General features: G+C 47.0%; 1 protein-coding gene across 1 annotated transcript in view; it reads right to left on the reverse strand.

Annotated features, from left to right (window-relative positions):
* The window catches only part of CDH4 (cadherin 4, type 1, R-cadherin (retinal)), a gene marked incomplete at its 3' end in the record, with an annotated part of 450,714 nt that overhangs the window by 85,632 nt on the left and 347,520 nt on the right, over positions 1-17,562 (reverse strand). The window contains exons 5-6 of the mRNA XM_009893590.1: positions 16,441-16,596; positions 8,448-8,592 (exon numbers count right to left, since the gene is read on the reverse strand). Of these exons, the coding sequence (XP_009891892.1) occupies positions 8,448-8,592; positions 16,441-16,596 (301 nt within the window). The remainder of the gene's footprint in view (positions 1-8,447; positions 8,593-16,440; positions 16,597-17,562) is intronic.

Raw genomic sequence — 17,562 nt, forward strand, 5'->3', positions numbered from 1 at the left:
AATAGGAACACTTCACCCTTTAAGTGATTTCATTCATTGCAACAAGGTCTTGGGAGCAGAAAGACAGCACGCTAGAAATGCGAAGACATCAAAACCAAGTTCCACTGAGAAGCACGATGGGATCCTGAACAAGTCCTCAGAGTACACCTATACACATAATTACTTGCATACAGCTTCCCTACGTCCGATGTGATCTTTCTTACCAATGACCACGCTCAAGTGTGCTTGGGCTGCTTGTCTTTTTAATTGATCAACAAAACTAACAATATTCTTCCACTCCAAAGACGGGGAGGCGCGGGGCGGCAGGCGGCAATGCCCCGGAGCGATCCCGCGTTGGCCGTCCCTGCGGCCCCGCGGCACCCGCAGCCGTCCGACGGGAACGGCACAGGGCTCCTCGTGGGCGAAGTTACCGTGCTGGGGAGTGGGGGTTTGACAACAGTATTTGGAGAACTGCTGTAGTGTTAAACACTAAAACATCTCTGCACACAAACTTGTATCCTCGAGTTGAAAAAATAGAATATATTCGCTAGGCGATTTGTAGCACTTTCACATACTCCACGTTAAGGGCTTCAAACGAAGAACGGGGAGCCGACTCACCAAAGGTGCTGAGTGGAGTTATACAGGTAAAGGGGAACGTGTGCAAGACAGCGAGATGACAGAAGTGCCTGAAACTCTACTGCAGATGTAATAAATTGCAAATGTACTTAAATTAAACTGCATCCCACATGCTCTAAATAGAAAACTAAATAAAAACAGCCCTTCCCTTCTGAATGATATTCCTTCAGTCATAACTGATAGCTACTGTCATTCTCTTCCGCTATTATTTTTGTAATCATTGGCAAATTTTGACCTTTCAAGCAGCTAACCTAATTCATGAAGGATGTCACTTCCTAATTAGCAGAGACACCAGATTCTCAGCCTCAAACAACGCAGGAGCCACCCTAATGAGAATAAAGAGAGCAAGTGGGTCTGGAGAGACGACTGAGCAAGTGGAAGAGGCTGCTGTCACCCGGAACTGAAATAGTACCTTCTTATTGTGAAAAATAAATAAATACCTCAGCAGAGAAAATGTGCCAAATGCAGCATACACACGGGCACGGCCAGATCTGAAGATAACTCCAGTACGGCAGCCGGCAGCCTACGGAGACCCCGCGTACCGCAGAGAAATAACACAAGTAAAACTTCACGATGGGCAAAAGCGCATTCAGCCTCTGAGCAAATAGTTTTGAGTGCATAAATCCCTGAGCCTCAGCTCGGCTGAGCTCCTGCAGATGAATCCTCTCCAGTCCCAGAGGCAAATTCAAAACAATGGAGAAAGAGTGACTGCGGACAAGATATCCTGAACACCACCACCCAGCTGTGCCTAGAAGTAGGGCCGGGTTTCCCGCTTCACTGAGGGCGTACGCAACCAGTGAAATCATGCAGACCCGGCTGCACAAAACCCCAGACTTAACACACCTTCCACAAGGCTTGAGTCCAATCCTTGAATTTTGACAATATAATATAATGTAATATCATAGAAAGTAATATAAGATAACGTAATATAATATAAATACTATAATACTATCTTATTTGTAACTGCTGGTTAAAAGGAGGCAGAGAGTGGACTGTTGCAGTGTTGTAACTCACTTTGGAGTGGTCTCAGAACCCGATTTCCCTTTTTTTTTGTTATATCAACTTGGCCGTTTTTTCTGGAGGAAAAAATCATCAGTCTGGGGATTTGCATTTTTTTCTCACCTACAGTCCTATAATTCACTTCCTTGCTCTTGGGACTGGATGCTTCTGAAAAGGAAATTAAGAGCACAGATTTCATAACCACTCACCTCGAAACAAAATGGAAAGCGCTACCACATGTGTCTGCAGAAACACAATTTCTTACCTTAAAATTGTGCTCGGCTGAGCAAAAGAACTTAAAAAAGAATATTGTGCATCCTAAGCCCGTGTGTAACGTGTGAGAGAATAGAGTTGGGTTGGACAAAGCCATTTTTAATAGCATATGAAGTGCGCGAGTAAGAGCAGCGCATCCCCAAGCTGCAGCAGACGGCCCTGCGCGGGTGCGTACGGTCAGGTGGTGGTGAACCCCGCAGCAACGCACCCAACCTGTGAAGAGCTCCGGCACAACGGGGAGAATCTCTTCAGACCTACTCTGGCTCTTGAAGATTGCACCTCCACACGATCCCTCTGAAACACCCGCGTTTGCGTTATTTCGAGCTCCCAGTGCTACCAGCAGGAGCGGGCGCCTGTGTCCAGCCTGGCCGTCCCGCACCACGTCCCACCAGCAGCCGTCAGCCCGGGGACCTGCTCCGGCGCCCTCCTGAACTGGGACCTTCCTAAATGAAGAGTATGAAAATCCATCTACCACCATGTCGGTAAAAGAATATCAAACATTTTCATTATGAGCAGTGCTACGGTGTTTTGGGATGGTTCGTAATGGAAGAAAGGGGTTTTCACTCGGTGTTCTATTAATTTTTTAAAATGAAGCATCTTCTCTTCAGCTCTCAGGCGTCGCTGCTTTTGCTCCCTCCCCTGGCACCAGCGCCTCCTGCCCCGCGCCTCCGCGGGAGGAGCACCCGCAGGACACCAGGCACCTCTTTATGAATCGTACCGCCAGGACGGAGAAGAGGAAGGAGCCAGAAATGCAGAATCCAAATTCTCCACATGAATATATATACATATACACAAATGCAACTGTATGCCTTAAAAGATTAATTTCACAAGCCTTAAATTGCAGTTTAATTTGAAAACTAATTCAGCCTCATAATTGGCTTTCTGTTCAAATCACTGAGGCTAAAGATTTAAATTCTTAATATTCAGATGACTTTCAAGTTTCTGGCCCCATCTGTGTGTTAGTCCATGGTGTTAATCTCTGAGGGAATCTCTGCTGGCATAGAAATAAAATAAACAAACTGGGAATAATCGGCTTTTAAAATCCTTGGGTTTTTTTATATACTGCTTATTTTTATGAGATTTCTTTAACTCAATTTGCCACATATAGATTTGGCTCCCAGCTATTTCATTTTTCACGTGACACACTATCAACAATTATTGTATCAGAGTTCCATGAAATTGGGAGGAGACAGAGAAATTCTAAATTACAGCATTTCTCATGTAAGAAATACCAATATTCCTGCGTTTTGGAGGACTGTCCATACGTAGCACTCGTTCCCACCACTCCCAGGGAGGGTGACAGGAGTAAACTCTGCGACCCAACACCGTGAGAAAGCAGGAGCTGGATGAAACTCCTGTTTCAAAGGAGCCTCTCGGAGTTTTGCTATTGACTTGGAAGGGACCAAGATGTATCCAGAGAGTTAGTGAAGCGGAAGGGATGAACGGGAACGGAAAAGGCCAGTCTGACAGGAACAAATTGTTTTGGAGAGATGTGTTAATTTTTGACAATCTTTCTGTTAAAACAAAATAGATACAAGCCAGAGCAAAGCGCTCGAGTCACTGCGGAGCATTTCGCATTGACCTTTTCAGAACAGAACGCTTCAGTTAAGTAAGACATCCACATCCTTTCGTAAGGTACGTTTTGTGGTGGTGATAGCAAAACTAAGCTTCTGCAGTGACGAAAATAATCCTTCTCCGTCACATTTTTGTTTGTGATTAAATTCCCCTTTTTATTTCTACATTTTAGCATTTTCATTCTATCTCATCGAGCAATTTTTTTTTCGGAAACTGTAGAACTTCTTTTGAAACGGCCCTCCCCAGGGACACCCCCGGGACGCCGCGAGCCCAGCGGTGCAGGCTCATGGCAGGCAGTAATTGGGGTTGCACAGAGGGGAACCCCCCGCCGAGCCCCGGCCCCGTTGGCCGTCAGGCACAGAGCCGCGGGCGACGGTGGGCAGCAAAGCTGTGCAACCCGTCCCGCTTTATCAGCGCTTGAAAGGCAACTTCTGCAGCGCCGGGAGAACTTTGCTGATTAAGGCAGCCGGAGGGACCAGGGGAATTTCAGCTCCAGCTTGCGGCTGCATTTTTAAAACTTGGCTGTGTTCTTCACATAGAGGCAAAGTTCAAAGAGGCAGAACATTATTCAATATGAGTAAAACACGGTCTTTTAAGATACACTTTCAAACAGTGGCGCGTTAAATCAAAACAACTCGCGGAAAAGAAAATCCTGCACAGCTACTCCTGTTCTGCATTTTTGGAAGGGCCTGCATTTACACATGCACATTGTCCAGCTGCATGACCTTAGGCTAGATCAACTAAAAATGCATTAAAATGTATTCCAGAAAGTCTCGGACAAGGAAAAAGAAATGCAGTTCGGTTCAAGATCCAGCACACATGAGGATGCACAGGGGCCAGGCTGCGCCACGCGCGTTTGCACTACGGAGATCTTTACTCCACAAGAATGAGCTCCTGATTTCAAGAACACTGTGCTACTGTGTAAGACACTATTTCAATTAAGTTATTTTAATCCTAACCAGCAACAACAACCTATTATAATTAATAATACCTGATGATTTCTTTTCTATTCCCGTCAAGGGTTGCGTCAAGGTGACCTGCACACCGCGGGGCGCACGCTCCTGCAAACCCAGGCCGCCGAGCGCTCCGCAGCCTGGGAAGCCCCATCACCCAAACCCCGTCAGACTGCCTCTAATGAGTCTGCACATTGCTGCCAATGCTTCCAGCTCTCGGACAATCCCCTTTCGAAGGATATTTGTATTTTAGGCTAAAACAAACTTCTTCTGCGGGAGGCTAAGTGCCCAGCTGTATCTCACCGTGCCGCGGGTTGGAGTATACGTTCTTCCCGCATTCCTGTTTTCTTGGGTCACCCTACCTCCTTTTGGCTTAGTCACTGTCGAGTCAGTCGGTCGCACCTTACTTGGCCACGCTCCATCCTTGCCGTGGCCGCCACTATTTGCAGCCATCCGATGGTCAGAGATGTGGCCCCGCTCTCACCCAGCTCAGCACATCCCGGCTGCCACGAGGGGACCCCGCTGCACCTCACACCATCAGAGAACAGTTTGGGTTGGAAGGGACCTTAACGGTCCTCCAGTTCCACCCCCCTGCCACGGTCTATGAAGTCTGTGCGCAACTGCAAACAGGGGCTTCTCATGGGGAGGGGCAGACGGGTTTAACTCAGCATCGCTGCTCACTCTGCCAGCCACGTCTGGAGCAGCCAACAGAGAGCGGCAGACGGCTGACGTGTGTCACGTGCGTTACCTGTCCTTACAGGATGAAATAATTTGCTCCAAATTTATTTTTACCAAGAGCTGGCTAAATTACAGTTTCTTCTGCTTATCTCTACATCTTTGCCATGCAGCTCATATAAAGCTAGTCACCTGGTAAAGATGGAAACGATGGACAAGCTCCTGAAAAAATGTTCAAATCAGATTTAAAATACTCTTGTCCCCAATCAAACAATCCACGATTCTCCACCAGCACAGCTAATAAAAGTAAGGCTGTTAACAAACAGCTGTATCAAAATTCAAGGAGCCGAATGCCTACCTGGACCCGTGTGCTTACATGACAGCTTCATGACAGCGTTCACCAGTGGTCGCTGGTTGCTTCCACTGCACCGGGATGCTCAAAGCCCCACCCAGCCAACTTGGGGGCACAGCACCCTCCGTTGCACAGCCCTGCAGCGCCCGCGCAGCCCAGACTGCGCCGGGACCGCACCGCAGTGCCCGTCCCTCTCCTGCCCTACCCATCCCGCTGAAGCCCTACAGGGGCCTTCCCTGCGGCTCAAGGTCACTGCGTCCTGCTCAGTCTGTGCTCAACAGCATATTTTTGATGGTCTTGCTCTGCAAAATTTCCACGGGTAGAGCTTGAGCTCCGTATGTCCCTTTTTTTTTTCAAGACTGGGCAAAATTCCTACTGCCTTCAAACAGTCACTGGCTGCTCACACTGGCTGCCCTCAGAGTCAGGGTTTATTTGGGATACTCTAATACTCCAGCCACTTTTCTCATAAAAGGTGTGCAAAATTATTATGAACGTTGCAGATTCTGCGGTAATCGAGCAATACTGCATTTTTAATCGCAGCCATTATAAATGGGCATATGGAAGATGAGAGAAATAACAATTGTACAGGATATCCAGGGAAGCATTTTCAGTCCTCAGGCATAGTTCAAGAGCAGTGAACAGTGGAAAATGAACGCTGAACTTCTGTAACATATAATAAGATTTTTTAGTTTGCTTGAAGCAAATCTGTACTTTATATATGGATATACATACATATGCATATATATATTTATTGATGCATATACATATATAACTTACTGTTGAATCAATACTGAACACATTTTTCTGTTACCTCTAAGAATAGGCAATGTTTTTCATTTGTCACCCATTGCCACAAATAATCCTGAATTCTGGCCGCATATTTTTTCTCTTGCAAGGGCTGGTGGGGTACCTCCTTAGTTATTATAGTAGTCTGAAGCATCTTGAACTGAGTTGCCAAATCTCTGCAAGATCTACGCTTAGCTAAATGCATCGTCTAGACTTGTCTCTACACGAAGCAGGGATACCGAACTTGGAGGCGCAGGAGGAGCACGGAGACATCCACAGTACCTCTACGACCTCTCTACCACTTTCTCAAAGACACAACATCATGTTTATTGCCAAGTACGTGGAATGAGGGCCTCGGATAGCTATATTCCCAGGAGGTTCTACAAAAGCAAAGAACAGAAATTCAATACTAATACAAACCTTTAAAGGAATACCGATTAAACAGTGAAGACGGGGAAAAAATACCCCAAAACATCAAAGACAAATGTAATTGCTTTTGAATAAAAACAGATTGCTTTCTACCTACCTGCCTTAAAGGCAAGTGCTCCAGCCCGGGATACAGAATACCAGAAATCACTGGTAGAAGCAGAGGCACAAATATTTTGTAGGTGAAGTTATCCTATTCTGATTTAATAGCTCAAAGGCTTATCTGGATTTCAGACAAGAAAAGGATGCAATTTACTGCTTCTTTCACACAAATGAGCAGAGCTAGTTAAAACGTTTGGGAACACTTTGAATATTGATCTGTCCTAGAATAAGATGTAAGATACTTGATTTGCTATGGAAAAGTTGTACCAATCTTCAAACTTTGATATGCCCCAAAGCGGCCTTCAAACAAAAGCTGGAAAATCCTCTGGGAAGATGTCATTAGAGCCACCAGCTCAGGGACTTCTCGTGTCCCCTCTGCTGAGCAGGACCGGGATCAGCACTGTGAAGCCGGTACATCACCACCCAAAGCGTATCAGGAAGGGAGCTGTACCCATTATCTCCTCAAAAATAATGTCACATTCTGTCCCCAACTACATGTCACCATAGCAGCCCATTCCTCACAGTGCTGAAAGACAATCAATCACGACTGCGAATCACCTCGTTAAAAATAGTGGCCACCGGAGACTTTCCTGTGACACCTCAGGCAGCGGAGAAGCCATGATAAATGTTCGCTGACACACAACAAAGTCACACGGTTTTTAACCCCTCGGCTGGCAAACAACTGAGGATAAAATTCCTGTTGGGAGTATCTCATACAATCATAGAACGGTTCAGGTCGGAAGGGACCTCCAAGATCATCTAGTTCCAACCCCCTCACTTAGATTTCAGGAGACTTATAAAAGTTCTGGTGACAGATTTCGCAACATAATTTCTGCTTAAAAAATGAATACACTCCTGTTAGTTGAGTTCAGCAACAAGCTAAAGCAACCATACTATAGTACTGGAAACTGCATGGTTATGCCACTCTTAAATAATAAATCAACGATATAGTTGAAAAGAAAACACTAAAGACCCTAACTATATTTTTCCAAGCATACAAACAAGTTCACATAAAAACCATCACTTGTATATTCTGCATACAGCTTACACCCTCGCTCATTTTTCACCCATTAATTTCCTGAAATTCTACTTTGAGTTTTTCCCCATTTCACCCTCTGTAAGAAAAGTCCCTGGGGACGGAGGATGGGCCAGCAATTTCAGTGGGAATACTCCCGCTGAAGTAGGTTTGTGTCAGGCCCTGAGTAAGGAAGTATTTTCTTCCCATTTTGAGACAGACTTTACTGGAGTCCGACGGGGGGGCAGATAGGGAGTTTGTAAATGACTGGGTTAGATACCGAGGCGGCAGACAGTGAGTACCTCAGGGTCAGTGAAAGGCCGCTGCCGGGCTGGCTCTCCACACTCCGCAGTTGGAGTAACGCCCTGGGCACGTGTGACGAGCGTGTGAGAACGGCAATACAGAGAATTACTCTACAGAACTGCGGCTTTTGCAAATCCACCTCTAGGAAGGGACCAGCAGGGTCCGGGTTCCCTCTAACCCATGCCGGTGCCTTCTCTGCACCCAGAGAAGGAGACGGCAGCTGCATTGTTCTCACCTCCATCAGTCTCCAACAAAGAAGCCGCAACAGCAAAACCTCTGCTACGTTCCCTCTATGTGAAGAGGAGGCAAAGCCACCACGCCAGATTAATGTTGGAAAGCTAGTGATAACCAGAGGACTTTTTTTCAACTGTACCTGGTTTAGAGCCTTCATCAACAGATCCATTATAGACTTGGTTTATAAACTCCGGCCTGTTGTCATTCATATCAATCACATAGATGTAAAGGTCAATGGGATTCTCCACCTTGTTTCCATTCATATCCACCGCGTGAGCCCGGAGCTGGGAATAAGCACAATGAAAGCATAATATCAGCAATCGGATTTGTTGCAGAATGAGACACCGCGTTTTGTAAGAATTGACTTTACCTCATAAATACTTTCTCAGAATTGAACCGAGCAGGTATGTAATTCCAGCAGAAAGCAGTGGCGTGGTTTCCATCTAGACTCCACACACAGACAGCTTTTCAAGGCTTAACATAATATTGAAATAATATTTTAAAATAGCAGCTGTCAGTGGCAACACTTTAACCCCTCTGTACTGATGCTGTCCCCCTCACTGCTAATAGACCACTATATTTTAATTTTTAAGACGCGGTGAACCTTGCCTAACAATCTCAAAAGCAAATTTTGCTTAGTTCTAAACACAGTGAGGAAATGAGTTTGACTTGAGAGGTTTCTTATGGGAACCTGCAGCCTTTCTTACCCACAATAAGAGGGATTAATAAGAGAAGAGACTTCAGAACAACATTAGTATTGTTTATTCTTTGTTTAATCACGGTCTCTAGGAACAGCAACAGCTACTGACGCCATTGCTCTATGCACCAAAAGACGTAAAAACGTCCCTTTCCTTCAAGCGACGGGAGCCCCTGTGCCATTAAGAATGAAATATTTTTCTCAGGCTTGACTAAAATACCCAGCGATTAAGCATTACAATAACCAGAGCCACGGTGTTAAGTCCTCAGTTAAACTGGAACTGCGGCTTTATCTTATTAGCAATAACCATCAGTAATAATGCTCGAAAACAAGAGCATCTGTTTTCTGAACAAAAGGGACAGATACAGCATGTCAAAAATGAGTAATTAATAAAACAAAGCAATCAACAATAGTCTGGAACAATCAGTAATCAGGTGAAAAAAATGGATAGCTTTCTCATTAAAGGGAACAGATGGGTACTCTGAACGTGTGTGCGCCGAATGGCGGTTCCAGAGGAAAACCCAGAGAAGCGCGGAAGGGGCTGCCCGGCGCGGAGAGGCATCGCCCGGGCACGAGCGCTGCGGGTTCCGCCTGTCGTCCCCTCTTCGTGTCAGCGCCTGTGACCACCGCTGACCCTCCGCACCACCGCCACGGCTGCGTGACACCGTGCGGGGCTGGCGGGGGAGGAACGAAGGCACCCGAGGACGTCAGCGTGGCGCGAGGGCTGGCGGGGAGAGCGGGGCTGGGGACAGGGGACACGCCAGCTGTACCTGCAGAGGGATGGAGGGCTCTGCTGCCGGGGGTGGCAGCTCCTCTGCCAAGGAGGTCTCCAGCTCCTCTGGGGCACGACAAATAAATGTGCTAATTGCATTAACGCTGGTTTCTGTCCTTGCCCTCGCCACGCAGTGATTGATGCAACTTTCTTCTTCGCGTACGGTGCTCAGGTGCCCCGCGCTTAACCAAAGGAACCGCACGCTATGGGAGCGGGCTGGATTAACGCATCATCAAGCCAAGACAACAAATGGCCATGTGAAATGAGCTAGGAGAAAAACACTTTTTTTTAAAAAAGGGAGTTAAGCAGCACGTTTTCATTCAAGACTGAAGAAGCCCGGCTTCGTTTCCCACACAGGGTGTACCATTTGTATTTCATGACTCGTAACGCTCCTAATATCTGCATTTCTTGCCTGCGTACAAACCGCTTTGACTTCCACCCGTTGAGCTATCCTTCATCACGTCAGATGTAGCAATTCAGTAACTTTACCAGGCAGAGGTCAGACTGCCTTTGGAAAAAAAAAAAAGTAATTCGGAGCTAAAATTAAAGTTATTATCTTCAAACTGAGGCAGCACTGGGCTCTCGCTGCATTTCCAGCAGCGGAAACGGTTCCATTCACAGATAAAGCAGAGAGAGAAGCTGGTATCTTCCCCCTCAGATCTGACTCTCCCCCTGCAAATTTTTAATTACATTTGATAGCTTTTGTCTGAAATCTCCAGGAGTAAGGGATTTCTCAGCAATGCACATCTATCTGCTTGTTGCACTCACCAAGCACATGTACCCACAGACGCCTCACCGCCTGCACTCAAGGAAAAAAAGATTCAATAATCAAGAGTGCAGGTTCTGCAGGGCCACGAAGATGCTCCAAGTGCTGGAGCCCCTCTGCTGGGAGGACAGCCTGAGAGTTGGGGGTGTTCAGCCTGGAGAAGAGAAGGCTTTGAGGACAATTTATTGCGGCCCTCCAGTGCCTAAAGGGGCTCCAGGAGAGCTGGGGAGGGACTTTTGACAAGGGCATGGAGTGATAGGATGAGGGGGAATGGCTTCAGACTGGAAGAGGGGAGATTGAGATGAGATCTGAGGAAGAAATGTTTCCCTGTGTGGGCGGTGAGCCCCTGGCGCAGGTTGCCCCATCCCTGGAGGTGTTCAAGGCCAGGCTGGATGTGGCCGTGGGCAACCTGGGCTGGGGGGAGGTATCCCTGCCCAGGGCAGGGGGGTGGAACGAGATGATCTTGAAGGTCCCTTCCAACCCAAACCATTCTATGATTCTATGAGCCTATGAATCTCATCAAACCTGCGGCGATGTGCACTAGTGTCACCAGCCTACGGGTGTTGTGCTCAGGACAGAGGTGACACTTGTCCCCAAGCTATGGGAGGGAGGACACTGCCTGGGGACACGGGCACCGGTGACTAATGGCTTTTGGGCAGCCAGCAGGATGGCACCAGCTCCCCAGGCCCCGCGCAGCAAACCCTGCGCCTTTCTGTCCTGGTCGTGCTGGTACCTGGGTGGCCATAGCTGCTCTTCTGCTCGCTGACACAGTTGTTACTGCTGCCCCTTCTGCACACCCCTCTTCTCTCTCCTGATCCTTTTTTGCCCGAGTTCAATAAAATTTTCTTCTTTTTTCCCTCTTGTGCCTGCCTGCATGAATTTTCTCTATTTGTATTCTTTCAACCATTCTCATGTGCTAACGCCTCCGTATCCTTCCACAACGCGCTGCTCCCCCGGGGCCGGTGCCAACCGCGGCAGAAGGAGAAGAGAGGCTTGAGCCAGAGGGTTGAATCTCAGCTCAGCTCAATGGGAGCTCTTCCTCGTTAGAGACCATTCCTCATTAGAGACCATTCCCAGCGGAGAGAGCAAAGGAAGGAGGGACTCCAGTGGGGCAATCTGTCCACTGGGAAACTAGTTGTATCTCCCAGGCTGATCCGATCCTGCAATTCCCTTCCTTCCTTCATCTTCTCCCTTTTTCTCCTGCCCAACCCTTTGTATTAACGAGTCATCCCCGAGCTGGACAACACGCTTTGCTCTGGAGTCGTTCTTCAGATGCCGACAGGGCTCGTTTGTTTGAGGCACAGTCTGAGTCTAACGCGGTGCTGCGCAGCTCCGGCTGCCATCTGCTCCCACCCGCGACCAAGCGCGTGTTTTGGTGGCAGAGTGATGGACGGGGTGAAGAGCAGACGCATGCCAGCGCTTTGCGGCACTGGGCAAGGCACAAAAGGTGATGGCTGTGCTCCGTGAGACACACACATCATTTAGAGCTGGAAAAACCACCAGGGAAAAGGCTGGTGAGCACAACCTGGGCCACGGGACACTCGCCAGACACAGGTCATGCACGAGTATTCAGATGGAACTGGTGGCTAGCTGGAGACAGAGTTAAGAAACATTTACAAAGTTGGTTTGAAATATTTACATTGTCCCCAAGAGGGAGAACATGACAGGAGAAGAGAAGGAATAAATAATATTAGATTAAATATCTTGCAGAGGATTGTGAAAAATTAATACAGGTAACTGGGTAATCCCCATACACTGGTGTATCGCTCTGCTGTACGGCAGCCAAGGAGCTGGCTCGATATTCTTTAACAAATATTGCTTAAAAGTATGACAATCACTGCTATCATATTCAGTAGCAGCTACCACAGGTCTCTGAGGTTTTTCTACTGACAGCTTCTAGTGTGAATGTAGCTGTTGGCATACAAATGATTCAGTATCACGATTATTGATTACACTGGAGGCTGGTGGTATCTGAAGGTAGTTAGTCAAAGTCAACACAGTGAATTGTGTTAAATATGAATATTACTTACGCACTAATACCACTAATACAAATATACATTATCAATCAGTGACAGAGCCTTTAAGCAATAAGCATACAATGTCATGCCTAATTTGTGTGCTCTTAATTGTGATTAAAAGTTCAAATTAGAGTATTGTGACACAAATAGCTGGCATTACTCATGAGGACTTGGTTCAGAATACTGGAATTAGCTCTTGTATCCCTTAATTTCCAGTAAACTTTTTTGTCTCCTTGCACTTCAAAGAACTCCTCCTCAGACTATCACCCACCTGCTCTGCTCCAGTCGGTTCTGAGACAGTATTTCCTCCGCCTGATGCTGAAGGAACACACGCGTCTGGGACTGGGTTAGGACTTGCTTCCAAGTGTCCCCATAATGCACATTACTTGAGCATCATAAGCAATGACTACTTACTGACACGCTTATGTTGATGTCTTTTGAAAACTGAGCTTGAAAAAGGTCTTGGAAAACTAACCTGCCAATTTGCTACCCCTTGTAATTGCCAGGCCCAACCGCAGCTTGATGCGAAACCGGCGTCTGGATCAGAAAAGACATTCAGAGTCCCTAATTGTGTCAGCAGCACAAGCGGGACTTTGGGAACGCAGTTAAATAAGGCCAAGAGAACTCATGCATATTAAATATTACTACCTGCTGAAACTTATTTGGCATGTAATAAACATTAAGGGCTGACGACAAGGGGAGAGGCAACAGCTCAGACCTGCCGCGGCGAGCGGGCAGCAAGGAGGGGGGACGCGGTGCTGCCCAACGCTGCGGCCCCGCACACGGGCACTACGGACGCCGGAGCGGCTCCCACAGCATCCCACAGCACTGCGCCACAACGCCGGGTCGGCTCAGTGGCTGCAAAGCCCTTCTCATTTTTCTCTGCTCATGTTTGCAGCTGACTCTGCGTCTGGGATGGCTGCGAGGTCCCTGGAGAGTTCCCGCTCTGGTTTGTAGCGCAGACGAGAAAACAGATGAGGCCAAAATCAGCTGAAGTTGCGATCCCCACCACTGCCAGTCGTGCCGGGAGCTGAACGCAGGCGTGCCGGCACACGCTGCGCCCGGGCAGACACCGTCAGTCCCAGAGGCACGTCCGTCTCTGCACTCATCAAGCTCGGAATGATCCCCCCTAAAAGTTCAAGAATGATCTTGAAAACAGGGGAAGTTCTGCTGCAGAACTCCTGATCTAATTAGAAAAAACCTGTCTCACCTTAGGGAAAAAGGTAGGTTCCATCAGACAAATGGCTTGCTAAATGCAGGGAGAGTTAAAACACTAGTATGTTAAAAATGGTAGTCCGGAAGCAATACGGATAATTATGCATAAGAAAATATGTGTTGAAAATGTGGGAGTTAATGAAACAGAACTCTTCATACGCAGCCTCACAAACACTTGCAAATTATTACTTTTTTTTTTATAATTAGTTTTTAGATTACCTGGGAATGAAAGCAGCGAGGACAACACTCGACAGTGACAGAGATGCTGAAAAGACTTCATTCAGTTGAGGACTGCAGAAAACCTGCAGCTGTACAAATGCACCCCTCTTCAGCCGCAGCAGCGAGCCCAGAGCGGGGAAGAAGCCCACGTCCCACCGGGCAGAAAAGCCCCGCGAGCAGGGCTGGTGCCCTGCAGCTCCGCCGCCGTCCTTCGCCCCAGCCAAAGAGTCAAGCTACTCATCTGAGCTAAAGAAAACTCTACAGCAGATGTCAAACCAATTTGAAGATGGCCAAGCTGCGCAGCGCAGATCCAAGCCTACACCTCACTCACGGCTCTTCCAGCGCTCGGTGTAAGCCCGGCTCCACGTCTGCCCTTCTTTTCAATTAGAGACTCGGCTATGTGAAGTGGCATAAATTCATCCACTCCTCTGAAATTTGCACCAGCCGAGACTTTGGACTGCATCTTCTTTCTGGAAGCTGGCCTCATTTTTTTCCAGTTTCTAGGGTGGCCCATTCCTACTCTAAGTTTCTACACTATGTTGTGGTCATTGCTTTGTACACGGTGTATTTATAAATGCTTTGGAAAGGGTTTTTAAATGAACAATTGATGGTTCAATAAATCATCAGTCCATTGCTATTGAGGCAGAAGGATCTAAAGGTTGTTTACAGCCATGACTTAAAATGTTCTCCATCACCTTCTACTGTTCTGCTAACAAAGGCTTTCCAGCACTCACTATTCTGTCTATAAGGTCTCATAACATACTTACCAGTTATTCACTCTCCATAAACTACATCTTCCTGTAACCTTCAGAGTGTGAATATGCTCATTGACATGTGGATGTCACTAGTTCAAGGTTTCCGTAAGGAGCAGAAAAGGCTGGAAATGCTGTGGTGTGTACGAGGCAGACTTCCCCAGTCACCTTTGCCACAGCGAGAATTCAGTGTACTGAATTCACTGTAACCGGTAGGTTAAGTTCATTATTAGGGGGCACAGGATTTATTATGATAGAGGACAAAACCTTTTCCATCTTATGTTTTTGAGCAAGAGCGTCTGAAAGTAGACATCACAGTGTCTCCATCAGAAGTGTTAACTTGTGTATTGCATTATTGACTACACTCTTACAATAACCTGGCACTGCTGAAACAATATCAGCAATGCTGAGATGACACACACTGTATCTCAAATATTCCTCTTTCAAAACCACCTCTCTTCATATTTTCCTAGGCACAACAAACAAAATAGTTGTTCTTGTTCTCAGAGGATAAAATAATTTTCCTTCAGATCTTCTTTTACCCAGGGGAAATCTCTTTTTCCACCCAACTAAAGAGGTAATCTATTTTCTTTATCCTTCCACCCCTGTCCAGAAGCTGTGTCAACATGGTTAACTGGATACCTGATAAAGCTGACAGAATGTGCATCTCCGACGGCGCAGTTCGGAATACGGTGTCAGTGGAAGTGACCCGTACTGACATTACCGCATCCCCGGGAACGGCTATTACGATGCCGATAGATGTGGCTAATGCTGATACAAAGCAATCCATGAAACAACCTTTCACAACCACTCCAGGAGAGAACTAAAGCGTAGATGCAGGAAGCGTCTGAAATTTCGCAGGGCCATCACGCGAGGTGCAACACATTTTTTTAGCAATTTGTGGGACTGTAGCTGCTGTGCAATTACGCTGTGCAATACAGGGGCCAGGATTTATATCAAAACATAATGGCCAATTACGCTCCAAGTATTCTGCAGGTAGAGCATTTTATGAACTAGGATAGCGTGAGGCACCGCTTTTGAGTGTAATTAATCTCAGTTAATTTCCTCATATTTAATATTAGCCTATCTGCATATTTAAAAACCTATCTGACACACCCTCATCATACTGCCTGAACATCTCCTAGTGATTTAAAATGAAAAATGACTATGCCAATTATTGCATGTTTAGCTGCAGTAATGATTCTTAAATTAGTAATTTCCCAAGACACGCTAATGTAGCGATTGGCTTCTCGTGGTTTTGGGGGGTTCGGTCCACACACAAATTTGCAGGCATTTAATAAGCAGTGTGAAGTTGCACCACTTTAAACAAATGGCTCTGACTTTGTGTCCAGAAAGGACATCCGTTTAATGATGTTTGCAGTGGTTGGGCTGATTTAGCAAGGGCGGGTTACGCTAAAGGGGAGCGGAAACAAAGCCAACCTCTCCCCCCCCCCCCCACAATTCCTCTGACAGAGTCAGACTGACACTCGCGCTCCGAGTTGAGCCCGAGCACCTCCGTGCAGTCAGCTCCTCGCGTCCCCGGGAGACAGGGGCCAGTCCGAACCGGGACATGGGCTCTGGTTTCGAACAAAAACGCCCGGTCTTCTCAAAGCTGCACGTCCCTTCCTGAACCCAGCGATTCTGGTCCAGTTCTGCTTTGAGCTTGTGAACACAGACAAAACTCAAGGCTTACGTGGTAGGAAGCTCTTTCCTCTCTGTCCATCGGGCGCGTCACATACATCCTGCCAGACACGGGGTCAATGCTGAAGACTTCCATCGGCGGCTGGTCGGCTCCCACGCCAGTGATGCTGTATCTGATATGGATCTCTTTGTCCTTATCGGAACGAATCTGGATGAAGTAACCAAGACAGCAATCGATAAGTTTTGGACAAAAGCCATATGGATGTTTAAACAACTTTAAAGATCTGAGCCTGAAAGCTGCATAAATGTAATGCGGCTGTCAATTTTGACAGGGGAGCTGCACGCCGAAGGTTTGGGGAAAAGCCAGGAAAAATGTATTCTACATATTTTCAGCTATTTTTCTCCTCTTTTATTCATGACGATTCTCTAGGAATCATTGAAATTCTGACTTTTTGCCTTAGATGTGGAAGAATCTATATGCACAAAAAACCACTGTTTACATGTTATCGAAACCCCAGGCTCCTTAAAGTGTCCAAATCGTTCAGCTACACCCGGAGTCTCCCAGCCATTAATCACTCGTGCAAACGCTGTCTGCAACCTCCCACATCCCTCTCTCGGTCCCCGCGACTGCACACAGATACTCTCACGAAATTCCCAGAAGAGGGCTGTTGGCTCCTTCCTTTCCTAGTCCCGCCGGCCGGCGAGGCAAGGCCGGGAACGCCCGGCGGGACGTTACCCTTTCATCTGACTATTTGTTGAGGAAAAGCATGTTTGGCACATTGCTTTCGAAACACCTTCCCTCCCGCACCCTGAGAACACCACCACAGACCGAATACAGCACGACGAGTTACACCAACCTTGGATACAGCGCTGAGAAAATAAAGAAGGGAGGTTAATATGTTGTCCTAGCAACCCTGACTATCTCTTTAAACCCAAATTTAATTTTCTGATCAAATGCTGAAAGAAGTTCTTGCAACAGCATGAAAGAAAGTGCAAGGTACAAATAAATTACCACCCCCCCGCACCATCACAAACTGTCTTGGCAGTGTAAAAGCGACGTGCATAAATTTTTCTCAAACAGGTCCATGAATACAACAAAGTAGTGGGAAGATAATGGAAATCTCGTAGCTGAGTGCACGTTAGCATCTCTGCTACAGCAGCTGCACGCTCGGAA

Source organism: Charadrius vociferus, unplaced genomic scaffold (assembly GCF_000708025.1).
Source record: "Charadrius vociferus isolate BGI_N301 unplaced genomic scaffold, ASM70802v2 scaffold259, whole genome shotgun sequence".
NCBI classification, from domain to species: Eukaryota; Metazoa; Chordata; class Aves; order Charadriiformes; family Charadriidae; genus Charadrius; species Charadrius vociferus.